Below are 24,998 nucleotides of genomic sequence, written 5' to 3'. Positions count from 1 at the left end.
AAAAGGCCAAGCACTTGTGGTCGTTGACTCTCAAAGAGGTTATATCTAGACAAAAAAATAAGTATAATCCTGCGGTGGCATTTCTTTATTAATTCCTCAGTGATTATCAGGGATTGCTTTGTGCTTGATGGGATTATGGTGATGACTGGGGCATATCTTTCCTTTGTGGGTTCTTTTCTTTTCTGGAGTGATCGCCACCACGTTTTTGTATGCTAGGCCTAGGATCAACTGGAATAAGTTTTATCACTCTCGTTTTTCTATTTATTCATGTATCTATTATCAGGTATCATATGTGGATCTCCCGGGGCCAAAGAACAGAAAACTGAAAAGGTCACTTTCTGTAAACACCAACCAGGAATGGGTAAGTTTGAAGAGATAGCACCACTGCTCTGTTGATTTACCACATATACACTGTGTGCATGTAGTGCAGTTTTGCTTTTTGAAAGGCTTTATATTTAAGATGATCTGAAATCAATAAGTTGAGTATTGATCCATACTGCACATTCCCTCTGTATACATGCTCCTTCTGGCATTTGCATATGTGTGTGTGGGGAGAGCTGAGATTGTCCCCAAAAAGGCAACTCGTTCTACTCATTTGGTGGGGATTTTTGTCTTTTGTTTGCAATAATGGAATAAAGTATCCTGTAGCACAGATAAACCCTCTTTGAAGAGAATGAAGATTCAACATTTGTAAGGAAGAAAGGTAAAAGGGAATACTGTAAAACATGATATATTCGCGGCATGAATTTTTTCGCAAATTGGAGCCGACTGCCTTTTTTGCGGCATGACAATTCCTCATTTTACAGTATGCATCATGACTAATTTCCATGGTTGTTAAAAATCTTTGACGAAAAAAAAAAGAAAAAAAGCTTTGACGCCTATTTGAAAACTGTTGTAAGTACCCACTTATTGTGTTGTAATCGTGATGAGGATGATGAGTATTATTATGGTTTTTATCATTTTTGTTATTGATTATATTATTATTATTATTATTATTATTATTATTATTATTATTATTATTATTATTATTATTATCATTATTGTCATTATTGTCATTATTGTCATTATTGTCATTATTTTGTTATAATGATTATCAGTGGTAGTAGTTATGAGCTTTGCCACTTTTACTACTGTTGTCTTCTTAACCATCCCTTTTGTTTGGCTATGTCAGATTCTAGTTTGGTGGCCATCGGCCCCAGAGACGTCCCTCCAGTGGGCCCCACCCATGGCAGCTGAAAAGGACCGGGCAAATATCGTTGTCTTTGCAGTCAACGGGTGAGAGTCATTGTTTAGCATTTTTGTTTTGTATGCTCTTTTGTGTGTGTGTGTGTGTGTGTGTGTGTGTGTTTTGATCCTTCACAGTGGTGTACTGCCTTGGGTCAATGTTTGTTTGTTGGTTTGTTGTTGTTATTTTTTACTGGATAGTGTTATTTACATTGTACTACCTGTAGGGCTGCACACTAACTAATTTTTTTTCTACTGGTCTGACCTGTCTTGTTGAACCAGTGAGTACCCAGTTTTTGTTTGTTTGTTTGTTTTTTTCATTTTTTACTGGTTCATTCCTGAAAAGTTACTGGTGGGACAGGGCTTTTTACTGATCAATGGCCGTTGGACCAGTGCCAGTGTGCAGCTTTGACTGCCGATATACCTGTCCATGCAGGAGATTGAATCAGTCAAGTGTGCATGTTTTAATCAGCCTTTCCATTAAAGGTTAATTCACGCCAAACATTTATGGATGTGATATATACAGGAGAACACATCAGGGTAGTTTGAGGAAAATCAGGCAGTCCCTTTTTGGAAGTTTGGATAAGAGGGTTCAATCTATTTGTGACGTCACAGTAGTTAATAGAGAAAAGGAAAAACTAAAGAGAACTCCATAAATTTTCATTTTGCATGAAAGTACACATTCCCTTACATTGTTACTTACGTATGTTAAGGATATTACCCACTCCTCCCCTGCCTTGTGAAGATATTAAAGTCTAGAGATCTTTCATTATGCTAGAAAAATAAAGATGTGTGAAATTTTCCCTTTAAATTACCCATCCCAATCATCATCCTGTCACCCACACTTGGATTTTCGCATTATGATAATGAAGCACTCCTATGGCTCAGTGGATAAAACCTCAGATTGTAAATCACAAGATCCCTGGTTTCAGTCTCCTGGCTTCAGCAGTTATGCATCTAGTCAGAAAGCTTTTTATCCTCATTGCCTCAAATATACATTTGGATTGAGAAGATGCGGCAATATAAGTAGAACTCATTAGTAAAGTTTGAGAAAAATTGGACAGACTGTTCAAATGTTATGAATTTTCAAAGTTTTGGTGCAGCCATTACTGGATTACAAGACTTCAACTGTTTGTAACATCACACACAATAATGTAAAGAAAATGTGAAGAGAATTCCACAAAATTTCATTTCTGTTTATAAGTAGTACACATTTCCTCCTCTTGGTACTGACATATGTTAACCCTAAAAGGGCCGGGAGGGGGCGGAATCTGCTCCCCCCTCGACGTTTTTCGCGCTATAATTCTGTAATGCGAGAAGGCCTCATCGCGAGGCTTCTTGACTTTCTTTGTTCAAGTCTCGCACAACTTTTGAGACCAAATTTGCAACGTCCGCGCATACTTTTGCGAAGCCACGCCCATTTTTGTAACAGAATGTCGCCCCAAAACGGGCATGATTTTGTGATTTTGTGTACATTTCCTATGGAAAACAGTGCTCTGTCATGAAAGTCATAAAAACCTGATTATTTTTACAATTAATCACTTTCATTGATTAATTTTGTGCTAATTATGGTAGAAAAGTGGTCAGTGACAATTTCCAACGAAAAAAAGAAAAAACAAAAGTTGAAAAACAAGGAAATACAAAATTAATACACGATTTTTGTAACAGAATGTCGCCCCAAAACGGGCACGATTTTGTGATTTTGTGTACATTTCCTATGAAAAACAGTGCTCTGTCATGAAAGTCATAAAAACCTGATTATTTTTACAATTAATCACTTTCATTGATTAATTTTGTGCTAATTATGGTAGAAAAGTGGTCAGTGACAATTTGGGGGGGGGGGGGGGGGGCGGAATCCATCCCCCCGGTCTGAGCATAGCCAAGTCAATGGCTTTCTCGTTATGTCCGAAAAAAGGAAATATGTTGAATTCTCTTTATATTTTGTTTAAATCGTTGTCCATGCGTGATGTTATGAAATGCTGTAGTCTTCTCATCCAGCAGTGGCGAGACCGAAACTCTAAACATTAATGACTTTTGAAAGGATTGTCTGAATTTCCTCAGACTTCACTGATGTGTTCTACTGATATTGCTGCATTCACTGAATACACTTAAATATTTTGGTTTCATTCTCCCTTAAAGGGATAGTATAGTTTTGGATGGGATGACACTTCAGCTTTCTAATGTTTTTTGAAGATCATTATTTTAGATCATTAGAAACATCTTATGAAATACAAAAGGGCACGTAATTGTGAGGGGAATTCAAAGTTTATTTGATAAAAATATGTTTTGAGATGTCTGAGATATCCAAAACAAAGTGATCATACAGCTGTAATTAAAGGTGGGGCCTACCTTTCATTAGGATTGCTTTGTTTTACTCTGTTTTTGGATGGAGACAACATGTGGATCAGGGCACACAAAAGTAAAGACATTTGCTATTGCCCATAGGCATGTGAGCCCCTAAGGAACATTAATAAATATATACATACATGAATTAAATTACAAGTATTATACCGTAATACATGTCAACATGTGTGCATACATATTATTTCAACGTTTGGATGACTTTCTGCACTTTTTGTTTCATGCTCTGCCTGCCATCAGAAATAAACTTGAAGAGCTCTGTTTCATCCGAACTGAAAATGATCCGATAGCAGTTGACTTCAGGTGGGTGTAGTTCGTAGTGGTGTGTTTCGTGTCCATTTGTAATTCACAAGAGTTTATTGTTATTACTATTGACTACTTGTTCATATCGATCTCTAATGTTCATTTTCATTGTTTGATTTGCTCAAATATGCATCAGTCTTTTGGTGTAGTGTTGCAAAATATTTGAAAGATTACACACATGTATAATTATGTAAGATTGTATTCTACAAAACATAATTGCAGATATCCTGTTTTAAAGCAGAATTACCATGATTTCTTTTTTTATTCCTAATGAAAGATTATTGTAGAAATTCACCACCATATTGATTACATTGTCATTACTGAAATACCTGTTTTCATTTTAGTGTTTTATCTTTTGTCAAAATAATATAGTACCTTTTTTTTTACTGTATTTTTCTATGTTCTGTGTATAGTTCTTTTATTCTTTGTGTGTGCTTTTTATTAGATGTGGAAGTAAAATGAATTAATGAATACTCTTACTTCCAAGTGAGAATACTGTAAAACGAGGAATGTTCGCGTGCATTTTGATTTCACGAATTTCGCGAGCGCCAAGATTCGCGAAATTAAAATGCACGCGAAAGTTCTTGTCTACACAATGCATTGATGCCAGTGGCAGTTCGCGAAAATTTCATGCCGCAAAAAAGGCCGTTGGCTCCAATTCGCGAAAAATTCATGCCGCGAATATATCATGTTTTACAGTATCCAGGAAAAGCAGAGAAGAGGTGATCTCAAACTGAAGGAGTATGATTTTTGAAGTCAGTTGCAAAATGGTGACACTTCACAGTTTGCCTATGTTGTACTAGATTATTGTAAATTATCTTTACTCAGTCTCAATCAGCCAAGACATATATACACCCTTGAGGTGGCGCCGGGCAAATCAAGTATCGATACGTGCATCTACGAGTGTTCAAAAAGCAGAGTAAGTTACATGTCTTCCGAGTTGGATCAAGTAACTCATATTTATATATGGATATCTTAAGTTTTGTTTGATTCACCGTCATGTTTGGAGGATAGCATCTATGATTCTTTCCAATGGCAGACATATTATGCAGCATTCTGTATATGGATCCAATACAAATAACTTCTTTGTTTTTCATGATTAATAACTGCTCTCTATCAACTGTGTCGAGAGCATACACATTGTTGCTCCCATTGTTAATTCATTGTTATTGTTGATATGATTCTTGATATTATTGATTTTGTTATTTTTATGATCATTATCATTTAATTTTAGTCAGATTGATGTATTGGGATTTGAGTCACCCAGCAAATAGAGACAACATTTGTGGACCATGCAGTTGATCTGTCAGCTATTAATTTTGTTTTGTAACCAGATATGCAAAATTTGTGCATTTTTTGAAAAGAGGAGACTGTCATTAGCTATGTTGTCTGATGTTATACAACACTGAAAAAAAAAAGATCTTGCTATCCAATTGGACTTGTGCTCATCATGTGACATTAGCTATAAGAGTACCATTTGAATGTTTATGCTGTTCAGTGTGCAATGTTTGTCATCACAGTTGTGAAAAGCTCATGCTGGCACCATCAATCCATCTAAATTTATATCTGTGGTGGACTCTTATTAAAGCTCAAAGTTTTGCACCTTGGCACTCCCTCTGAGGTCACAATATGCATACTTTAAATTGGCAGCATGCACTCAGATCAGTTACAAGCATGCACAGATACTGTCCGCCATCGCTTCATGAAAAACTGAATTCTGGAATTAGCATTGACTATACTCTTAGTTCTGTATACGCCAAATATTTTGCAAGTTTTTATTTTCACAAATTTCTTGAGTCAGATGCTATTTGCAAATCTAAAGACCCGTGAAAATATTGACTCTGATCCCGATATGACTGTGACGTGCATGTATACATTTCTCCTTTCAGTACTGTACTCCACGATGGCAAATTTAACAAATCGCTAAATCGGCTGGAAGCCTCAATTCACAAAAATTTAGACTCACTAAATATATGGAGTATACAGTATTAGGTCAATGGTTTTACTTGTCTGAACATTGGAACAAGATTTCACATTCAGTGAGATTTTAGATGCTCTATTCCATGATTCCTTGTTTCATCTTTCACCTTATGCAAAGTCCTGTCATATTGCACTGATGACTATACTGTTTGTATATAAAACAAAAAATGAATGTAGATGTTATTCTTGCTAACAAATGCTATCACTGTCTGCTTCACTTTCAGATTCAAAAGGCTGCCGTCACTTCAATTCCACTGAAAGGTGAGTTAATCAGTCATGGTTAGGATATCAATAAAAAAGTGTTTATATGCCAAGTAAGTATTGTACCCCAGCTTTTCTGCAATTTACTTGTTGAATACTGTGAAGGCTGTTATTTATGCGAGGGTTTAATTTTTGTGAAATTTGCGAATCACCGTTGGGCTATGAATGCAAGAACACATGAAAATATTGCTATGTACAGTAAAGTGTCAGAGTGAACGATTACGATAGCGTCGGTGTCGAATCGAGGAAACAACATCTCTCAAAAATGTCTGTGGCCTCATCATTCACGGAAATGCCTGTGCAGGAAATATCAGCTTTTACAGTAGTTTGATGATTCTTTCTCACCGTCAAGATTTACACCTTCGTATTTCACCTTGTGCAATTAGATTGATTTGTACTTCTTATAATTTCTTGTGACAATCCCTTTGGAGCTAGGCATTAGCAGTGATATTGTACTAATGATGGAAACCACCAGGTTCTAGGGTTCTTATGGAAATGAAAAAAACGTTGTTAGATATGGATATGCTTCCATTACTGTAGAAACCAATGACAGAGAGAAACAAGAGGAAAGGTTTAAGATGTATCATTTTTGTGCTTTAATATGTAAATAGATATAACATAAGAACTGATTCTGATTGTCAGCCTTTGGCTGCATTCATCCGACTCGAAAGAGAGAATCACGTTTCAAAACGTGTTTGGAATGGCGTAGAAGATATATTGAACGCATTTCAAAATAGCACTGCCTTTATCTACTCTCAGAAAGGTGATCTATGATCTCAAATGCGTTTCAAAACACCCTTTGAATGGCTTTTCAAGTCGGCGTTTCTAAACACATTTGAAAACATGGTTGCTATTATCTATTGCCCGAAAATGCCTCAAACGTTTTTAGGATCGTGATTGTGCCGCAGAAAATTTGTAGATATACGCACCCTTTGTCAGCCTGTTACTGATGTGTGGCTGCCACCAAAATCTTTGTCATTCATGGGAAGGAGAAGAGTCATGTGTTAAATACTACTGCCATGCAATAAAATGAAGTGAGATGAATGAGTTTGATATAGAAATCCCACATTCAGTCTTTTATGTCATTTTGCCAAGTTGATATTTTGTTTTTCTGTGACTCTATGAGAGCAGAAATTTTTCATATCTTCCTTTGCCTTGGGGTTTTGCATACTGGTAACTATTTGCTAAAGAAAGAACCATGAATGTCTTGTGGTGTTGTTTTACATTCACTGTTTTTCAAATTCCACTTGTGCTTCTGTTTCATTCTTTCATTAGCTCCTGTGCTGTCATATGGCAGGAACCACAATGAAGACAAACTAATCCTAGGCTGTGCAGATTGTAAACTGGTAAGGAAACACCTGTAGAGTTGATTGAGTGAATGTGTGTATACAGTTGAACCTGCTTTTGCGACCACTTCTATGGAAACATGTCTGTAGTGACTACTAAAATCCTCCATACAGGAATTGTATGTGAAGAACTGCTTCATGATAGCCACCTGTCTGCTTCAAACACAACCAATGATCACTGATGGAGCTGCTCCAATAGACGACCAAAACAAAGATTATCTGTAGATACCAGCATAAAAAGGAAAAAAAACAAAAACAACAATAATGTTTGTGACAAGCACAAAGGGGGTTTATGAATTATGTTTGATGTAGTCGTCTGTGTTGAGTATGAAAGTTGAGCAGTTGGAAAATGCTTTTGATTTATATTACAATATGTGTGCATGATGGTTATTGACTTCGTGGTGGTGGTAGCATGGGTTTTTGTGTCTACACATGTGTACACACAGTGTGTAATTGTGTACAAAGGTACCTTGAGAATGTCTCTGTCAAAATGGCCACTGCATCGAACCTGTCTTTAATGACCACCTCATTACAAGACAGCATTTCCTATTTCCCTCCAGCACTCTTTATTGATGATTTTGACTGTATTATGAGTGTGTCTGTGATCTCTACGTGTAGTTCAAATGATTTTATGCTGTCATCGACTGCAATATGTATATTCATGTTCTGTATATCAGCACACTTTAAACAAATGTATTTAGGTAATCACGCTGGGGCATTAAAGTGAATTTGGTTTAATTTCAAATTTGTATCATTCATTCTGTGAAATATTACAGGCTTTCAGATGAATTGATATAAATGTTGACAGGTTTCTATGTCTATGAAGTTTTGCAAGCATACCATTATGCCTCTGCTAAAAATATTCAAATTGGACATCCCATTTGCTTTGTTGTGATATGTAGTGGTCATTAAGATGAGCTGCAGCCTGATACCAATGACTGGATATGCTGGGAATTATTTTCCAACTTGAATTTGATTAGCAATTTCAGTAGGTGAATAATATTCCAGATGGTATCCTGTGCACTTCTTTGGCTGAAAACTGTTACACAATGTAGTTTGTGTAGCAGTGCTTTAAAGGATACATAGCAAATAACAATGTGATACCAGGAAAACTATTCTCTGATCTGTTTGTGAAATCTTTTGCAAGTCCGCAATTTGCCAAACTACATGTAGAGATGCCCAATGTATGTCATATAGATTAAAACATTTTTTGCTATGTTGTGCAAATTTGTGTCCTTGTAAAATAATGATAATCATGTGGAGCTGCATTAAAGTATTGCCTTGTAATGCAAAGTAGACCACTTTATCACCTAGTTCCTTTCTGTCATTGGAGGCACAAGGTATAATAGCCAATTTGCAGTATAGACATTGTGTGTTATGGTAGGAACAGTTGGGTTCTGTTTTCTGGCTATTTGAAAGATGTGCAGATAGCATGCTGCATACCCCCGGTATACATTATTTCTTTTTTCTTGATGTGTTTTTATTAAACAGTGAATACAAGAGAATTAGCATCTTTATATTATGTTATTTCTTTTATTCCCAACATATAGGTATTGTACAATGAGAGCAAGAGAATTACACAGTTTGTGCAAGCAGACTTGGTAAGACATTATCAGTTAATATTTTTGCAAGTTAAGAAAGTCTCAGTTCTAGAAACTTTACCTGTTTTCTTGTTTGTCTTGAACCTTTTCACACATGATTTGACATTTTCCTTTCTAATATCAAAAACATATGATCATGTGACACATATAGTTTCTCACACACATCACAAATGCTTAGCAGGACAGATTAACACAGAATAATAAACATTCAAATCAATCTTCACATCATATCCATAATGATTTTAGCAAACAGAGAAAATCAAATTAGCAGAATGAAACAGCTTTAAATGTGAATGATGTAAAAGCAGGAACATTTACTTTGATAAAATTTAGCATTTTAAAGATCTTCACAAAACAGTTGTATGAAAAAAGACATAAAATTGAAATCCCACACATGTTAATGTAATCTTTGGCAAACAGTGAGATTGAGTTAGCAGAATGATAAAAGAAATTATACAATTTCACAAATTTCAGCAAAACAGCTGAATCACCAAAGCTATTAGCAATTGCATACGCAGATTAGCGAAGATGTATAGCCAAATTTATTAGCTGATATTATATCCTCCAAGTTTCCCAGTCAGAGTACCCGCAAGTCATCACAAAAAAATCTCATTTTCTAAGTGAAGTTGAAGTTGAAATAACGTTACGTGGTAACAGAAAAAATGAATTATCTTTAGGAATCAGGAGGAATTTTAAGGCAAACTTTTCTCCCATTAAAGTGAGGCTCCTGCTCATGCAGTGGTCCTTGTAAGCCCATGCAGATTACCCAACAGTCATGTATACATGCAAATGCACACTTTTCCCCCAGTGATGTTTATTTCTGATTCCATATAATGCAAATGAGCATTTACACAGTCACTTTAAATGAGTTAACAAAATGAACCAGACAATTCTGAATTTTTTCCTGCATACATGTATATACAAATGAACTCATTACATTAAAGAAAAAATATCTGGAAAATTTTTACCTTTTTCACCTTTAAAACTAAATTATCATGATGGGGGTGGGGGGGGGGGGCATTTCATGAAGCATTTTGGTCGGATATTTTATTGACAAACTGTTACAAGCTACTGAAATCCTTACATCTGATTGGCTAAGAGCAAATTTGTCCGACAACTTTGTCGAACAAAATGCTTCATGAAATGCCCCCCAGATAATAACATGTATTCAAACAAGGTGAACAAATAACTTGTCAGAATCTATTATGTATATAAAAAACAACAACAAAACCCTCCCTGCCAACCTATACCCCAAATCTTTCCCCTACTGCAGCCCACTAATCCCACATATATTTCTACGTATGAACACCTACATATATATCACTAATAACATATCGCCACCATCCCCAATTCCTCTCCTTTTAAACTTAACCAATCATCTCATCTTTTAAATGTCCTCTATAAACATAATCTATCCTCCACCCCTTATGTCCAGTTACTTCCCTTCCACTCCGTCTCCCAGCTCAACCAATATCACAACATACCAGACAAACACACTCACCTACCACTCCCTTCCCCCTCCCTCCCCCCTCCCACACACACACACACACACGTGCACGCATACACCCCAAAACACCTGTACACCTCCACCTAGTATTCATACTATGCTATCTCAGGTTCCCTCCCCTAAAGGCCCTTTCACACCTTTCCAGGCAAGCCTTGTATGCAACTTGGGAAGAAAAATTTTTTGCTACCTGGAGGTCCCCACAGATGACCCACACATGACAGTACCTAGCATGTATCTCACCCGTAATTCCGCGGACTTTTGCACGCAAGTCCTATTTACCCGCAGCCAAGCTTAAGCCCTGTCACACTTTTCCGGGCTAGCTACATGGGCTCGTTGCATGTGAAGATTTCCCAGCACACAGGCCAATTTTTGCAGGCGGACAAGGATTTGGCTGAGTTTCGCATGCGTCTTACCTGCTTACGTGCATTCCGTGTGACGTGCGTGTCAGGCGCATGGGTGGCAAGTGAGAGCTGACAACTCGGTGAAGGAATCCGTCTGAAGGAATTTGATTTGGCAGAACTTCTGCAGAATGTCATTATCTAGGCAAAAATTTTTTCCTGCAAGTCAACTCGCAAGGCTTTCCCAGACATGGTGTGACAAGGCCTTGAGCGTGCTCAAAACTCGTTCTGGGTGAGTTGCGGGGGTTTGCCTGCGGAAGTACACACAGAACACCAGTAGGAGGCTCTTTTGGCGGCAGCACCTCACAGGCAACTCCCACGCAGGTACGTCGCAGCTGTAGCGCAGGTACTTTGCAGTCCCCGTATGTTGCTCATAACTGAAAACGGATCGGTTTCGAAGCTCTCACGCAGGTCACATGGAATACACACAAGTAGCAGGTAAGTAGCACGCGTCTAGCTGGTAAGACGCAAGAACGGAACTTGCCAACATCCTTGTCCTCACACAGAATATTCTCCTGCTTGCTGGAAAATCTCTACTCGCAACAAGCCTGTGTAGCTTACGCGAAAAGGTGTGACAGGGCCTTTATCCTCATTCCTGACCTGAATATTTGGATGAGCAACTAGTCAAGTCTTTAAAACCCAGAACTCCGAGATTTTATCAAGCATAGAACTAGTCTGGCTTCCAGACAAAGGCATTTTGTGGAAGGGACTGAAACTGGCAAAGGGTGTGGAAACCAGACTAGCATAGAATGTGTGGAGAAACAGGATAAAACTAAAACAGAATACAATACACGGAATATATACAATCCGACCTCTCCTATCCAGCCTCCCTTTTTCCAGATCTCTCTAGTATCTGGATGGGATCTTGGCATATTTTCTTTCTTTCCCACATTTTTTTTTTTCAATCTAATAATTACCAGGGAAAAGAGGATTTCAAACTCATGCAAAATTCCTACACAAACTCACATGAATTACATATTATTCCCAATAACGTAGGCATGGTACGGGTGATCGTTCTTCAGCAGCTGCACGTACCGTATTAATCGTTGAGTTTCGCATATCCTGCCAAATCTCTTATGAGCCCCTGTCACGACATGTCTAGATATTAGAGGTCGGACTATACATCAAATCATCAATCCAGGTCCATGTGTTCCAGTTTCATAAATGCAAATGCAGCTTACCTACTTTAGACGCACACACGTACATGTACACGCACACACACACATACACAAACACACACAAACACATACACACACACACACCCACTCACACGTACTCGTGTGCACACACACACACACACACACACACACACACACACACACACACACACACACATAGTCTTGCCAGCAAGGGAGTAGAGAAAGACAGGCAAATTGCCACGATGCATGCTGAACATTCATACATGGGGAGAAATCACTCTTATTCTCCACATACACAGCAGTTAGCTATATAATGTGTGGGTTAGAAGCACAAGGCAAGTACCTGCACAATGCAGTCCTGTTGCGTTGTCTTTAAAAAATTGTGATCCATCCCGGAACAGCAAATATAGCATCATCTGTGTTCTACAAAACAAAAAACAATCTTCTATCTGGCATACTATATAATGCAGGAAAAAGCCATAATGGACAGGATATTGAAATATTAGTTGTCATTTTTTGTCTGTCTCCCCTAATCGAGTGGTGACATCATCTCCCTGGCCTTCATTCATCTGGCCTTACTCTCCAGATGCCCATTACACATCTCAAGGGATATGGAGACCAGACATTTTCCTCTGTCGCTCCTCCGCTTTGGAACTCCTTTCCCATCATTTCTCTGTGAAATTGACAATGTGGAGCACTTCAAAGCTGTACTCCAGACTTTCTTTTTTTTATTTCCACCAGATGTTCAATGCCTAACTCTCTTGAAGGAGTCTGCATCTTTGAATGTTTGGAAGCAGATATATGGTGCCATAAGATGCTGTGAATCATCATCATCATCATCATCATCATCATCATCATCATCATCATCATCATCATCATCATCATTTTTAGGCTGTCGATGAGAGACAGTAGAAGTGATTCAGCCAAAGAGCTAATTAGTAATCAAGCGAGCACTGTCCTCTGTAATGGCCAGACCAATGGGAGAGTGGGATGGCGGTTACATCATCACTTCCATCTCATTTGCATATTTGATTGTAATGCTGTATGCTATGAATGATTTTGTAACCGAGCCATATACATCCACATCCTCTTATACGTCCCTTGTGTGCCCTTTTCAGATTCCACACTTCATCTCCTGGCACCCCAGTGACTCTGTGTTCATCGTGGGAAGCTCGTCGGGAGAAATACAGGTCAGCAGAGGCTTCTAAGCATTTACATGTTTTAGGCGCTGAGTCGTTTCATTGGTTTAAAGCTAAAACATAATTCTTAGAAGGGCTCAAAATTGATCCTGTACCATTCTAAATTTGCTTGCAATATATTGGAACGCTCTCCCAAGAAACGTATTCGGCTGATGCGATTCGCCAGGATTATGAGTTGTTTTGGAGTGTTTTGCAATCAAATAACGGAAGTCACTGTACCTGACTTCTGTTCGTGAAGCGCCCTCTCCGTCCTGTAGTGGGTATGTAGAGCGCTACTTGTATGTGATGATCACATCATGCCCTGGCAGCAGTATTGAATCGCATGCAGCCAACAAGCTGCAAAAAGGTTTAATCATGAGTTATTAGGTCATGATTAAGTGTCAAGTTCATGTTAAATTCTACAATTAAATGTGTAACTTTATGCAAGACTAGAATTTCTGTCCACAAAGATTTATATCAAGTGTTGGATGGTTAATTGTCACATGATTTAAAAGCGTCCCTGTGTTTGTAAGTCATGTGTTAGTGACTGTCAAACTATACCATTGTCAAAAATGATAGCTCATGTGGAGTAAGCATGCAGACAGTTCTTGCTTGGAATTGAGGACAATATCTGCAGTGGCATACATTGTAGATGGTTCACTCACAGAGATTGCTTTTTATGGAAAATGAACTGTATCACGCCTGGCATGAGTCCAACTTTGTGAAAGCCAACTGCGAGGCCACACTTCTGCTCAGCTGATGCGAACAGATTTTGACTTAGGTCATTGTTAGCAGGTACAAATCTTAGTGAAGCTACTCTGTGTCTTTGATTAATTGACTGATGATTAATCAGTTTATATTTCTATGCCAAACATAAATTGATTATAATGATATCTTGTATTTTAAGAGACCGGACACACCTGGCTGTGTACCAAAAATGAGAAAAAGAAAAAAGGCAGTTTCTGATTGACTGTGAAGCAACAATGATGGTAAAGAATGTACATGTATGGTATTGTGACGCCACTCTGTTGACTCGTATACATAACATGTGTATCCGATGTTGCTCTTATCAGCCCATCTTGCTTAGTCTTTGAAAGAGACGTTCTTAGGGCTTACAGCTGTAGATGTCAAGGAATTTGTTTCCCAGGGCACATGTCTCAGAATGAATGTTACGTATCCCTGACTAGTAGCTAAGCATGGCTGTGTTTGCCTGCAACACCCATTTGTTTGTATTTTTGTTCACAGATTTTTGTTGTTATTGTATTCCCCATTAATAGTGCTTGGACATGGCACTGAACTCAATGTTCTTCTACACGTTGTCAGAGCAGCTGGAGCCATGCACAGTCTTGACGCTGTCATCTCAGTTCAAGTGAGTCATCCCAGTCAAAAAGATTCGCATGCTTGAATCACCTGGACCCCATTTCATAAAACTTGTTGTCAATAACAAGTTATGATAGCTGTTATAAGCTACTGAAATCCTTGCATCTGATTGGCTGAGAGCAAATTTGTCTTAGAAATGTGGCAGTCGTCACTGATAACAAGTTTTATGAAACGGGACCCTAGTTGTTCCTTTCTAATCTCAAATACCCCAAATTACTAGTAGCTGATTTTCATTTTTTTTTGGATAATTTCATCTTCTTGAAAGCAGGTGACTATATTTTGACCAAACTTTGCAAGAATAATCATTGGGGGAAAGAGATTATGGTGAGTACAAATGGTGATGATGGGCCCCCGGGGGCCCCTGGCATAGGGCCCGAAATACTAAAAATTAGGAAGGTTTTGCCTAAAGGGCCCCTGGCATGGGGCCCCAAATACTCAATAGTAGGGTATTGCCCCAAAGGTCCTGCAGCAATCCCCAAAGTGAGTAGCTCATTGGTTCGGAGACTAAGGACCTTGTGGCAACTTGAGTCTCGCTGCTCGTGGAGTGACTGCGAAGATGCCTACACGACGTCTCCTGGAGACCTGCCTGGTTACCTGGAAGTTGCGAGAGAATCAAACATGTTCAATTTTTTTAGAGATTTTTTTCAGTGTCCATATAGTCTGGGAAGATGTTTCCGCAATATCTCCACGACCTTGCCAACTCACAGAGACTAATTTGGTCTGCGAGGTCTTAGAGATGTCTCCATGATCTTGTGGAGACCCATTGGTGACCTACCGCAGATGTCACAGCTGCAATGTCTCTGCGACTTCCAGGCAAATAAGGTGTCACCTCGTTTGGAGACATCTTGGACTTTGCCCGGGAGTCATGTGAGTAGCAGTGACTGATCAGTTGCAGCAGTCATGGTGAAGTCTCTTCCAGTGAGATAGGTCCTTTAATCTCGAGATTTTTTATGTAAATTTTAGTTTGCCTCAGGTGAAGTATCTCTATCTATAGGCAAAGTGTGCCGCTCAGGTGAGACCTTAATCTCTTGTCTTAGAAACTAATTTAACTTCCCGACAACGCTGAGAATACCTAACTTTCCTTGAGTGCTTTAGTTCTTTAAGGACTAGTGCTGCTGACTCAGTGTGCTGTATTTCTCTTTGTGGTTTTACATCATGAATTTTTTCAAGTTGACTGGTATCACTTGAAAAGATATGACATTGATACTATGTTCTTATTCGGTTAATGTGGTTCTAGATCACAAATGCAACCACTTGTGAAATTGTCTTACAAGTTCCAATTTTGCAAAGTGTTATACTTGTGCATTGTTTGGCATATACAGCACTTTCTTATTTAACTCCTTATGTGCCACGTTCGCACGCCGACTCGGTTGACGGTATGCCAAGTTCACATATTCTTCTCAAATGCACAGAACCCACCCAAACTGATCGATAAATCACCAAATGTCACATTACCTTGAAAACGTTTTTCGCAATTCCAATCCTGTCACATATATCTTGCATTCTGTGTAGTGATTGACTATCAAGCGATATTCTCTAGTGGATTTTCTCATAAATTCCAGAATAATCATGCAATGTAGATTTGTCAAACAATTTACATCAAAACAAAGCTTGGCATTTTCTCTACAACTTTGCTCGTTTTGTGTCAAGGGTAACACAAATTTATGAAAGTTACATAGATTTGAAAAAAAAAAAAAAAAAAATGTTTTCCCAAGACATGACTTCACTGCTATTTCAGAATAATGTGGCACATTGGGTTTACACCACGGCACCTAAAGAGTTACTGTGAAAGCTCTAGACCTGTTGCTCTGATGCCAGTGGAATGAAGAAATTGGTATTGTTGACACCATACATATATATTGGATAGTATGCTATTCTGCAAATTGGGACTTGTATGATGATTTACAGGTTGGAGTCATGTTCTTGTGCTACAGTGACTCCATTTACACTGGAAACGAGCTTCAGAATTTATCTATGTCTGTGGAAAGCAATTTGTCAATCAGTTGCATTCTATTTAGAGACAACTTGATGCAAAAATTATTAGTTTAATAAATACACAATACCAGCTGCTATAAGGGATCATAACCATCACTAGCTGTCAGGTGGAAGCTTGGTATTCTAGTGGATATGACGCCTGTCTGGCAGTCAAGATGTCATTGGTTTGGACCCCACCTGAGCATCTATGCTCATTACTTTTTATCGTGGCTATTACCGGTACTCAAACACTGAACAATGGGTGTTTATTTCTGTCGATGTAGGGAAATTTGTCAATCAGCTGCAATAAAAACAACTTGCTGCAAGAATTGATTATGGAATAAACTTCAGAATGTTTTCCAATATGGCTGCTACCCTGCACATGTGGAGAGCTCCCTGTATTTCACAGTGTGTGCACTTTGTTGGGAAAGCCAAATGACATATTGTATGTCATGAATCCCTCAGTTGAGAGAGAGACAGACAAGGAAAAAACACCTTACCTTGTTATCCTTTTTGTTTTTTATAGGCTTTTAATTAACAAATGGGAAGAGGAACAAAGCAAATAGAAGGAATAAGACTTCAATGTTTTTCATAAACCCGTGCAACTTACCAGACACTTGACACCTTGCTCTAATTAATTTTTTCTGTATGAGAGCCTCATATATGCCTCTTGCTGTCCTAAGACTTGACAGGAATATTACCATACCCCCGGCCACACAAAGTGTGTTTATATAGGAATAAATGTGTGGTTGGTCTGTCACTCTGATGTATAATTTTGTCTGTCAAACTACTTTTTCAGTTTTGAGCAATGACTTGAAATTTAGCATACATTACTGCAATAATAATATGTAGATGTGCAAAACACATCTTTGGTTGATGTGTATACATTGTCATGATAACAGCATTTTAATCTTTTTTTTTTTTGTTAAAGTGAACACAAGAATATTTTTGATGTTGAACTATCAGTTTTTGAGCATGTGACTTGAAATTTATTGGCACATGTGACCACTCTAGCATGTAGATATGCAAGCTTCATCTTTTATCAGTTTTGAACAGTGCATTGCTATGTTTTTGATGAAATCATAAAAAAATTTTTTGATTGAGCAGACTCCCTCAGCTTTTAAGCATTTGATGTGAAATTTTGCACATGTGACAGCTTTCATTTGCAGATGTGCAAGATATAGATTATGTTGCCACTTTAACAGCGTTAAATAAGAGCATACATAAACCTTGTGGATCGGACACCACATGTTTGTTTGTTTGTTTGTTTGTGTGTTGTTGTTTTTTATTTGTGACTTGAAATTCAGCAATGTGACTCCAATATTCATATTGACATATACAAGACAGGGTTAGTTGTTTTTTTTTGTTGTCAATATTGTATGATGTATTGCCATGGAAACATGTTTTGAAATAAAATGGTACGGTAATCATGTGGATTGAATAGCTTCTTCAGTTTTGGATTTGTAAATGTAAAATTTTTCACTTTTGACTGCTGTAAGGGTTAGATTGTGCATGACATTGTTCATCAAAGTTGGACATTGTGTCGATGTGGTAACCACATTTTTGTGAATAAATCTCATGGATTACAGCTCTCTATCAGTTGAAATTTGATGTGACCGCTAAAAGTGTGACTCTTAAAGGCGCTGTCATCTAACAAGCAGGTCAACATTTTGTTATCAATACTTAAGGACATTTCTAAGAAGGTAATACTTGTCTGTCTACTGTATATATTCTAAATGTAGAATTGATATGCGTAGCAGTTCACAATTAAGAAATGAGAATTTTCCCCCTTCACAAAAACGGGAACTCCGGCTGATTTTCAGACTTTTAATTTGGAACAAGTATAAACTGGATATACTGGGTACCAAATTTTTAGAATTTATAGCGATTGGGATAAGGAATAAGAATGTATTCAAGATTTATATCAAATCACAATGAACAAGGATGATGACATTGGTCAGCTTCATCATAAGAATGCAAGGGGGCTCAAGGAAGCAGAACAAAAGAAGGAAGCATATATACATAAAGTTTACACAGGTGGCCTTGTTATAAGGCAAGCGGTATTGCAATGGAATTACATTGCTACATTTCTGAAATATGTCAGCCTCCTACTCATGCATTCGTATGATGAAACTGCTACCTTGTTCAGTTTAAATGTGTTTTGGGTTGTCAGAATATTTGTTTCTCTGCTCAAGGACCACATTTACTTCCATGAATCTAAACATGGAGCTGTCGATTTATGTACTACATGATATGAAATTATGAAAATCGCCTAGACTTCCCCTTTAATGTTTTCTTATAACGTCATTGATAAATTGTTACATGGTTAATCTTGTAAATCTGTTTTTCTCTTATCATACACTGCAACATGTTGCTATGGAGAAGTTAGCCCTGATATGATTGTGAATGTGAATTCCAACCAGTGGAAACAAATATTCACTGGGAATGTTTGTATTTGAACTTCATTATTACCCCTCCCCCCCCCCCCCCCATAGTGAGCACTGGTTGGCAGAGGCATTAATCACATTCAGTGATATTTCTGCACATATAGATTAACCCAAAAGCGGCTCAGGATCAAAGTTTCAAATGTTTATTTTTGCCAAAATCCCTTATATTTTAGATTACCTCATTGATATGATAATATTTGATCAGGGCTAGACAAGCCATGCATGTCAATGAGAGAGAAAAGCTGTCTGTGGGCGTGCGGAGATGCGGGCTGATAATGGCTGGCACGAAGGCTTAGTGGCTGTACATCCTCAATCAAGTCCTTGGCAGGGTTTTGAGCATATCACAGTGTGATTAATACAGAAAGGGTTTATCCTGTCTGATACCAGATCAGTTCAGACATCCTTTGCCAGAAGTCGGTCGCAACAAGACTTCTCCTAGAGTAGCATGAGGGAAAAAACAAACAAACAAACAAGTAAATACCCAGCAAATCAGTAACTGTCACACATTTTTATGGGATCATGTTTGATCATGCTTGTGTTTACTCTGCTTTTACTATCATTTGCCGTTTTCTCTGCTTCAAATTAGGTGATATACAAGTAATCTATCTAAACAAAGGAAATATGTTCACCCAAAAATCGAGAAAAACAAATAGCAGAAAATAAACACCAAATATGCAAAACTGCTTATCAATTTTGTTTGATAAAGCAGTGACCTACGGTTACACAAATGTGATTAGGCAGCTATAGATAAAGCGATGTGTATTCCAGTCACTAGAGTGTATAAAGTATAAAAAGGAAATTCTGGACCACTTCAAAGTTAGCCCGAAAAGAACGAGTAAAATCTTGTAAGCACAACAGTGAAAATTTTAACAGTATTAGGTAGAAATTTGGTAAGTTATGAAATTATGAAGTTTTCATTATCATTGCAAAGCAGTGCTCAAACAGTTGATATGAATATATGCATATATATAAGTGAGCTAGTATCACCCCCAATATTACTGCTCTAATTTTATTTCTCGTTGAATAATTTCAGAATAGTGATATGGTAGATATTATCGATAAATAGATTAGGATTCGAGACTGGGGCACAATTGCATTCGAACACACACACACAAATGAAGAAAATATCAAGATTTTGTGTACATACAGTACTACACATTTACATGGCAAGTTGTGAGGAGATGACATCATCAGCTATCTCATCTGCATATTCATATAGACTTTTCAAAATGAGTTTTGTGAAAATTAGCAAATTGTCACAATTCTATAACTTCCTTGATCCTTATCCGAATTTGATCAAATTTTTATTGTTGTGCTTATAAAGTTTAACTCTTTCATATCAGACTAGCCTTTAAATATTTCACAATTTCCCTTTTAACCTAGATTTGTCCCTCATTGTCAGAAATTTGAGGGTGTTTTCATATATTACAGTTCTTCAAAACAGTAGAATTTCCAAGAAAATCATGCAGGAGACACTGTATCCAGACCAGGGTGTTTTACTGTGGCATCACAGACTGTGGTAGTCTTCTTATTCAGCAATGACGGAGTTAAAACTTTACAAATTTGTGTATTCTGATGTGTTCTACATATATTTCTGCATTCTCTCAATCCATTTTTGCATAATATATATTTGAGGATAAATATACCTTTATAAAGTCCTTTTTTTTCTTCTTCTTCTCCTCCTTCAGGCACGAATCATCCCTTCAGAGGCTTTCATGGGCAAGTCCATCATATTCATGGGATAGCCTGCCCGATGCACAAGACTTCATTCTCCTAACACTCACCAAGTGCGTATGCCGAACCAGTATGGCGTAGCAGATTGTGGCTATTCTGGGTTTTTAGGGATCTAGATTATTAGGTTGCCAGCTCGGCCTGTGAACACTTGCCAGAACCTGACTCCGAACTCAGAACACCTCTCCCGCAATGACATCGTTAACCTGCTGAGGACGGACTGATTTTGCCACAACCCGCATTTCCTGTAGACACCTGCCCGAGTATACTCAGGACTCGTCCTCAATGGATTAATCCGTTGAGGATGGTTTGATTTTGCTACAACACGCATTTTCCATGGACACCTGTCTGAGTATACTCGTGACTTGTCCTCTACGGGTTAATAGCATGCGCAGTATGAAGTGTGTACTGGCATATCACATGACGCGGTCTGCCTTTGTGGTCTGCCTGTATTCATTTCATTTGCCACCTGCACCCGCAAAGTTCCTTTCAACCTCTGTCAAAGGCCCCTGTCACTGTTTGTAGCACCGAAAATCCCGAGTTGACTCGCTTGGTAGCGCAAGCGTGGCTCCTACTTGAGTGGTTATGCCAGCCTCTGCACAAAATGTATCAGAGAGGTTTTTATGCCTCCATTGAGAGCTGTGTGAGAGAGGCTTCGATTTTCTCACAAATCTCAATAGGCAACAGCAATTCCCAAATTGCAAATCAAGAGGCTTTTGTGTTATTTTGTAAGGACATGAAATAGCGCGCAAAATTTTCATGTATCACCTGTGTGTGCCACAATGCACTACACCATGTCAAGGCGAATGATGAACAGGAGGTGGACGAGCTGTGTGGAGAGGCAGACGAGACTGAGCTTCCTCCTAATAATTTAGAGCCCTAAAATGCTGAATAACCGCAGTTTTGCCATATTATCATCAATTTACAAGCTCCCCTATTTTTCATATGTATGAAGTGGCACTGGCTTAACCCATTCCATATTGAATTCTGAAATGTCCATAGACTTACTACACAGGCCACCAGGTTCCCATGCTGAACGGCTTAGTGTTCTTGAGAAAAACATTTTCTTTGTGGCAACAATTTTCATATGAAATGCCACATTTTCAAGTAGGTGGGATACATTAAGTGAAAGCAACTAAACAGCATGGTAGAATTTCTTTAGAATGAATAAAAAAAAAATATAGAAGCTATTTCAGTGATTTCGCAAATTAGTACAATTCTGGAGTTTATTCAAAAAATAGAAATTACAGAAGATTTGTGTGCAAGTCTATCTCCATGTCAGTCAGAGACTTGCGTAGTGATGCAATTGTCACCTCATCCAATTCACTCATAAACAATGTATTTGAGACCAATATCACTGCTTTGGATGTTTGAAAGTTTATACCTGATACCTGCAGTGTTTCTTTGTCCACTTATTAAAGGGATGGCAGGGATTCTGATCTTAACTTTTTTGTGAGGTAATTAGAAACCACTTCTGAAATATAGCAGACCATACAATTCCAACAGAAATAAAAAATGGTATATTTGAAAAACAAAATCAGTTGTAAAGTGGCTGAAATATCAAAAAACAAAGTAAAACAAAGCGGTCCTAATGAAAGGTTGGTCCCACCTTTTATTAGAACCTCTTTGTTTTAAGATATCTCAGCCATTTCAAAAGCTAATTTTCATCAAAGAAACTTTGAATTCCTCTTGAAATTGTATGTGCTGGAGGTTTCTCATTTTCTCACAAGAAGATGGAAACCTTAAGCATCCCATCTCAACCAAAACTATACCAACCCTGTAATGATACCATGTACAACGTGTACTTTCACCGTTCTATGATGATTTGCCCACTCATTAAAAAATGTCAACAGTTTTTCCCCTTAAGTTAGTTCTTCACTCATGGTATATCCTTCCCTCTGATTGTGATCAAGGGGCCCGCTGGTGCTGGTGCAAGTCGGTCTGGGTGTTCTCAGCAGAGGAAGTCTTGGGGCGCAACAGCTGACCAAAGAATACCTTGCCAACGATCAGATTGATGAGGTAAGTTCTTGCAATTAGGAGAATAGATGACCGAGCCAATATCCATGGTGAAGTGGACGTGGCTCAGAATTCGTTACTCCAGGAGACCCTGTACCGGCGCCTTAATGGAGATGCAAAACTTTACAATTTCATGTTTTATTTTATAATGTTTTGATAAAACTTCTATATTTCTTTTCTTTCTTTCTTTCTTTTTTTGTCTGAGTGTAGCCTGCATATTAAAGTCAACCTTAAAATAGTGTGCTATTGCACTAAAGCCAAATGATAGAACCAAGGATCCTGTGCTCCACTGCATGATAGCTACACTGAGAAGTATCCAATGTGTTTATTCTTGCATATTTTAGTGCATTGAATGAAGCGAGGTCAAAGTCAAGTGATATGAAGTGATTCCCTTTTTCCAATAGAGGAGTGTCAAATATTTGTTGTTGTTTTTTCACGATGGAAGCAGTCGATATGACACACATGTATACTGTAACGTCGCTGGGGCGACAAGACCTTGTATCTGAAATTTTGGTGAAAATGACTTTTTTTGATTAATGGTCAGATAATCAGTTAAGTGATGTCCTGTTCAAATCCTAGCAGTCTTACCCCCAAAATGAAGCCACCATGGCATGTCAAAAGAAAGGCTGTCCCATTTGACACAGTGCTTTGGCTGCCATGTTTGTTTGGTTTTTTTTTTTTGCTCTCCTGAACATTTGACGTTTTGTAGGTATGAGGTCTTGTTGCCCCAGCGACGATAATTAAGCTTGTGGACGAGTTTAGACTGGCCATCTTGAGAAAAGATCACATTTCAAGTCGAGAGGTCTGTGTACTCAACAGTGTGGCATTGGAAGAGTTTAAAAGAAGAAAACTTAGTCGAGACACCCCAGTTGTTTGTTGCTCCAGGCTTTCTGATGCCATCTCTGTTGTGTGTGTGTGTGTGTGTATTTGCGAGACATTTTTCTTGTCCGCTACTGTCCTAGCCCAGCCAAGTGAAGAGCACAAATGAAATGTGATTGACCGATTGAACAATATGTTGCTGATTTGATGTGGGTTTCTTTTCTCCCTTGTAAAAATAAGAGTGACTGCCTTTATGTACTTCGGCTTATGAAGAAGTGGTCGGAGAGCCACGTTTTGGCTCACACACATTTTCATTTCTTGTTGCTCTGTCTACATCGGCAGGCTGTGCACTTATTGGCAGCGCTGAACTGGAACACTGCAAGTAGCACATGCTTTGGCTGCCTGTCTGCCATCATGAACCATCTACTCCGGCTGCCGCTTAATCCCGTCCGGGAAGGTAAGCAAGGAACCCGACATCCAGAACGGTTGAATCCTGTTGCTATGGCAATGTACAATCATGCAAGCTGGCCACGGTGAGCAGACCTTTAATGTGGCAGCAAGCCAGCGAGATCACATGACATGTAAAACAAAGTGCCACTGACGCTGAAGGCCTTTATCTTTCTGGTCTGACTAATGCCTTCATGACAGTTGCTGACATTGCTCTTGGAATAAGAGCTTGATGTTTATTTCATCTGATATTTAGCCAGATTAGAGAGAATTTCTGTGGTATGTAGACATAAGCTGTTAAAATAACTAAAAAGAAAACATAATGTTGCCTATAGGCTTGGGGGGAGGGGTGGTTATCTGCCTCCTCTTTATAGTGTATCACACAATGATTCTGCTACACGAGAGGACCTTGTCACGAGGCTTCCTGACTTTTTTTTAAAAGTCTCACACAACTTTTGAGACCAAATTTGCGATGTATGCGCATACCGTCATGAAGCCACACCCATTTTTGTAAATGCGTGTCATCCCAAAATGGCCGAATCCTGTTGCTATGGCAACGTACAATCATGCAAGCTGGCCACGGTGAGCAGACCTTTAATGTGGCAGCAAGCCAGCGAGATCACATGACATGTAAAACAAAGTGCCACTGACGCTGAAGGCCTTTATCTTTCTGGTCTGACTAATGCCTTCATGACAGTTGCTGACATTGCTCTTGGAATAAGAGCTTGATGTTTATTTCATCTGATATTTAGCCAGATTAGAGAGAATTTCTGTGGTATGTAGACATAAGCTGTTAAAATAACTAAAAAGAAAACATGATGTTGCCTATAAAAAGAATTATCTCAACACAGTTATTTATATATTATTGAGAGTGACATTTCATGTA

General features: G+C 38.3%; 1 protein-coding gene across 1 annotated transcript in view; it reads left to right on the top strand.

Moving 5' to 3' along the window:
• Positions 1-24,998, top strand: part of LOC139745185 (WD repeat-containing and planar cell polarity effector protein fritz homolog) — a 75,611-nt gene that overhangs the window by 6,675 nt on the left and 43,938 nt on the right. The window contains exons 6-17 of the mRNA XM_071655595.1: positions 284-361; positions 1,172-1,275; positions 3,826-3,888; positions 4,717-4,807; positions 6,093-6,129; positions 7,405-7,475; positions 9,026-9,076; positions 13,239-13,310; positions 14,576-14,667; positions 20,788-20,886; positions 22,744-22,849; positions 24,008-24,122. Of these exons, the coding sequence (XP_071511696.1) occupies positions 284-361; positions 1,172-1,275; positions 3,826-3,888; positions 4,717-4,807; positions 6,093-6,129; positions 7,405-7,475; positions 9,026-9,076; positions 13,239-13,310; positions 14,576-14,667; positions 20,788-20,886; positions 22,744-22,849; positions 24,008-24,122 (979 nt within the window). The remainder of the gene's footprint in view (positions 1-283; positions 362-1,171; positions 1,276-3,825; positions 3,889-4,716; positions 4,808-6,092; positions 6,130-7,404; positions 7,476-9,025; positions 9,077-13,238; positions 13,311-14,575; positions 14,668-20,787; positions 20,887-22,743; positions 22,850-24,007; positions 24,123-24,998) is intronic.

Source organism: Diadema antillarum, unplaced genomic scaffold (assembly GCF_040938485.1).
Source record: "Diadema antillarum isolate AM-2024a unplaced genomic scaffold, OU_Dant_1.0 scf00000036, whole genome shotgun sequence".
Taxonomy (NCBI): domain Eukaryota; kingdom Metazoa; phylum Echinodermata; class Echinoidea; order Diadematoida; family Diadematidae; genus Diadema; species Diadema antillarum.
The sequence above is the reverse complement of the archived record's forward strand: the minus strand, read 5'-3'. Positions and strand labels throughout refer to the sequence as shown.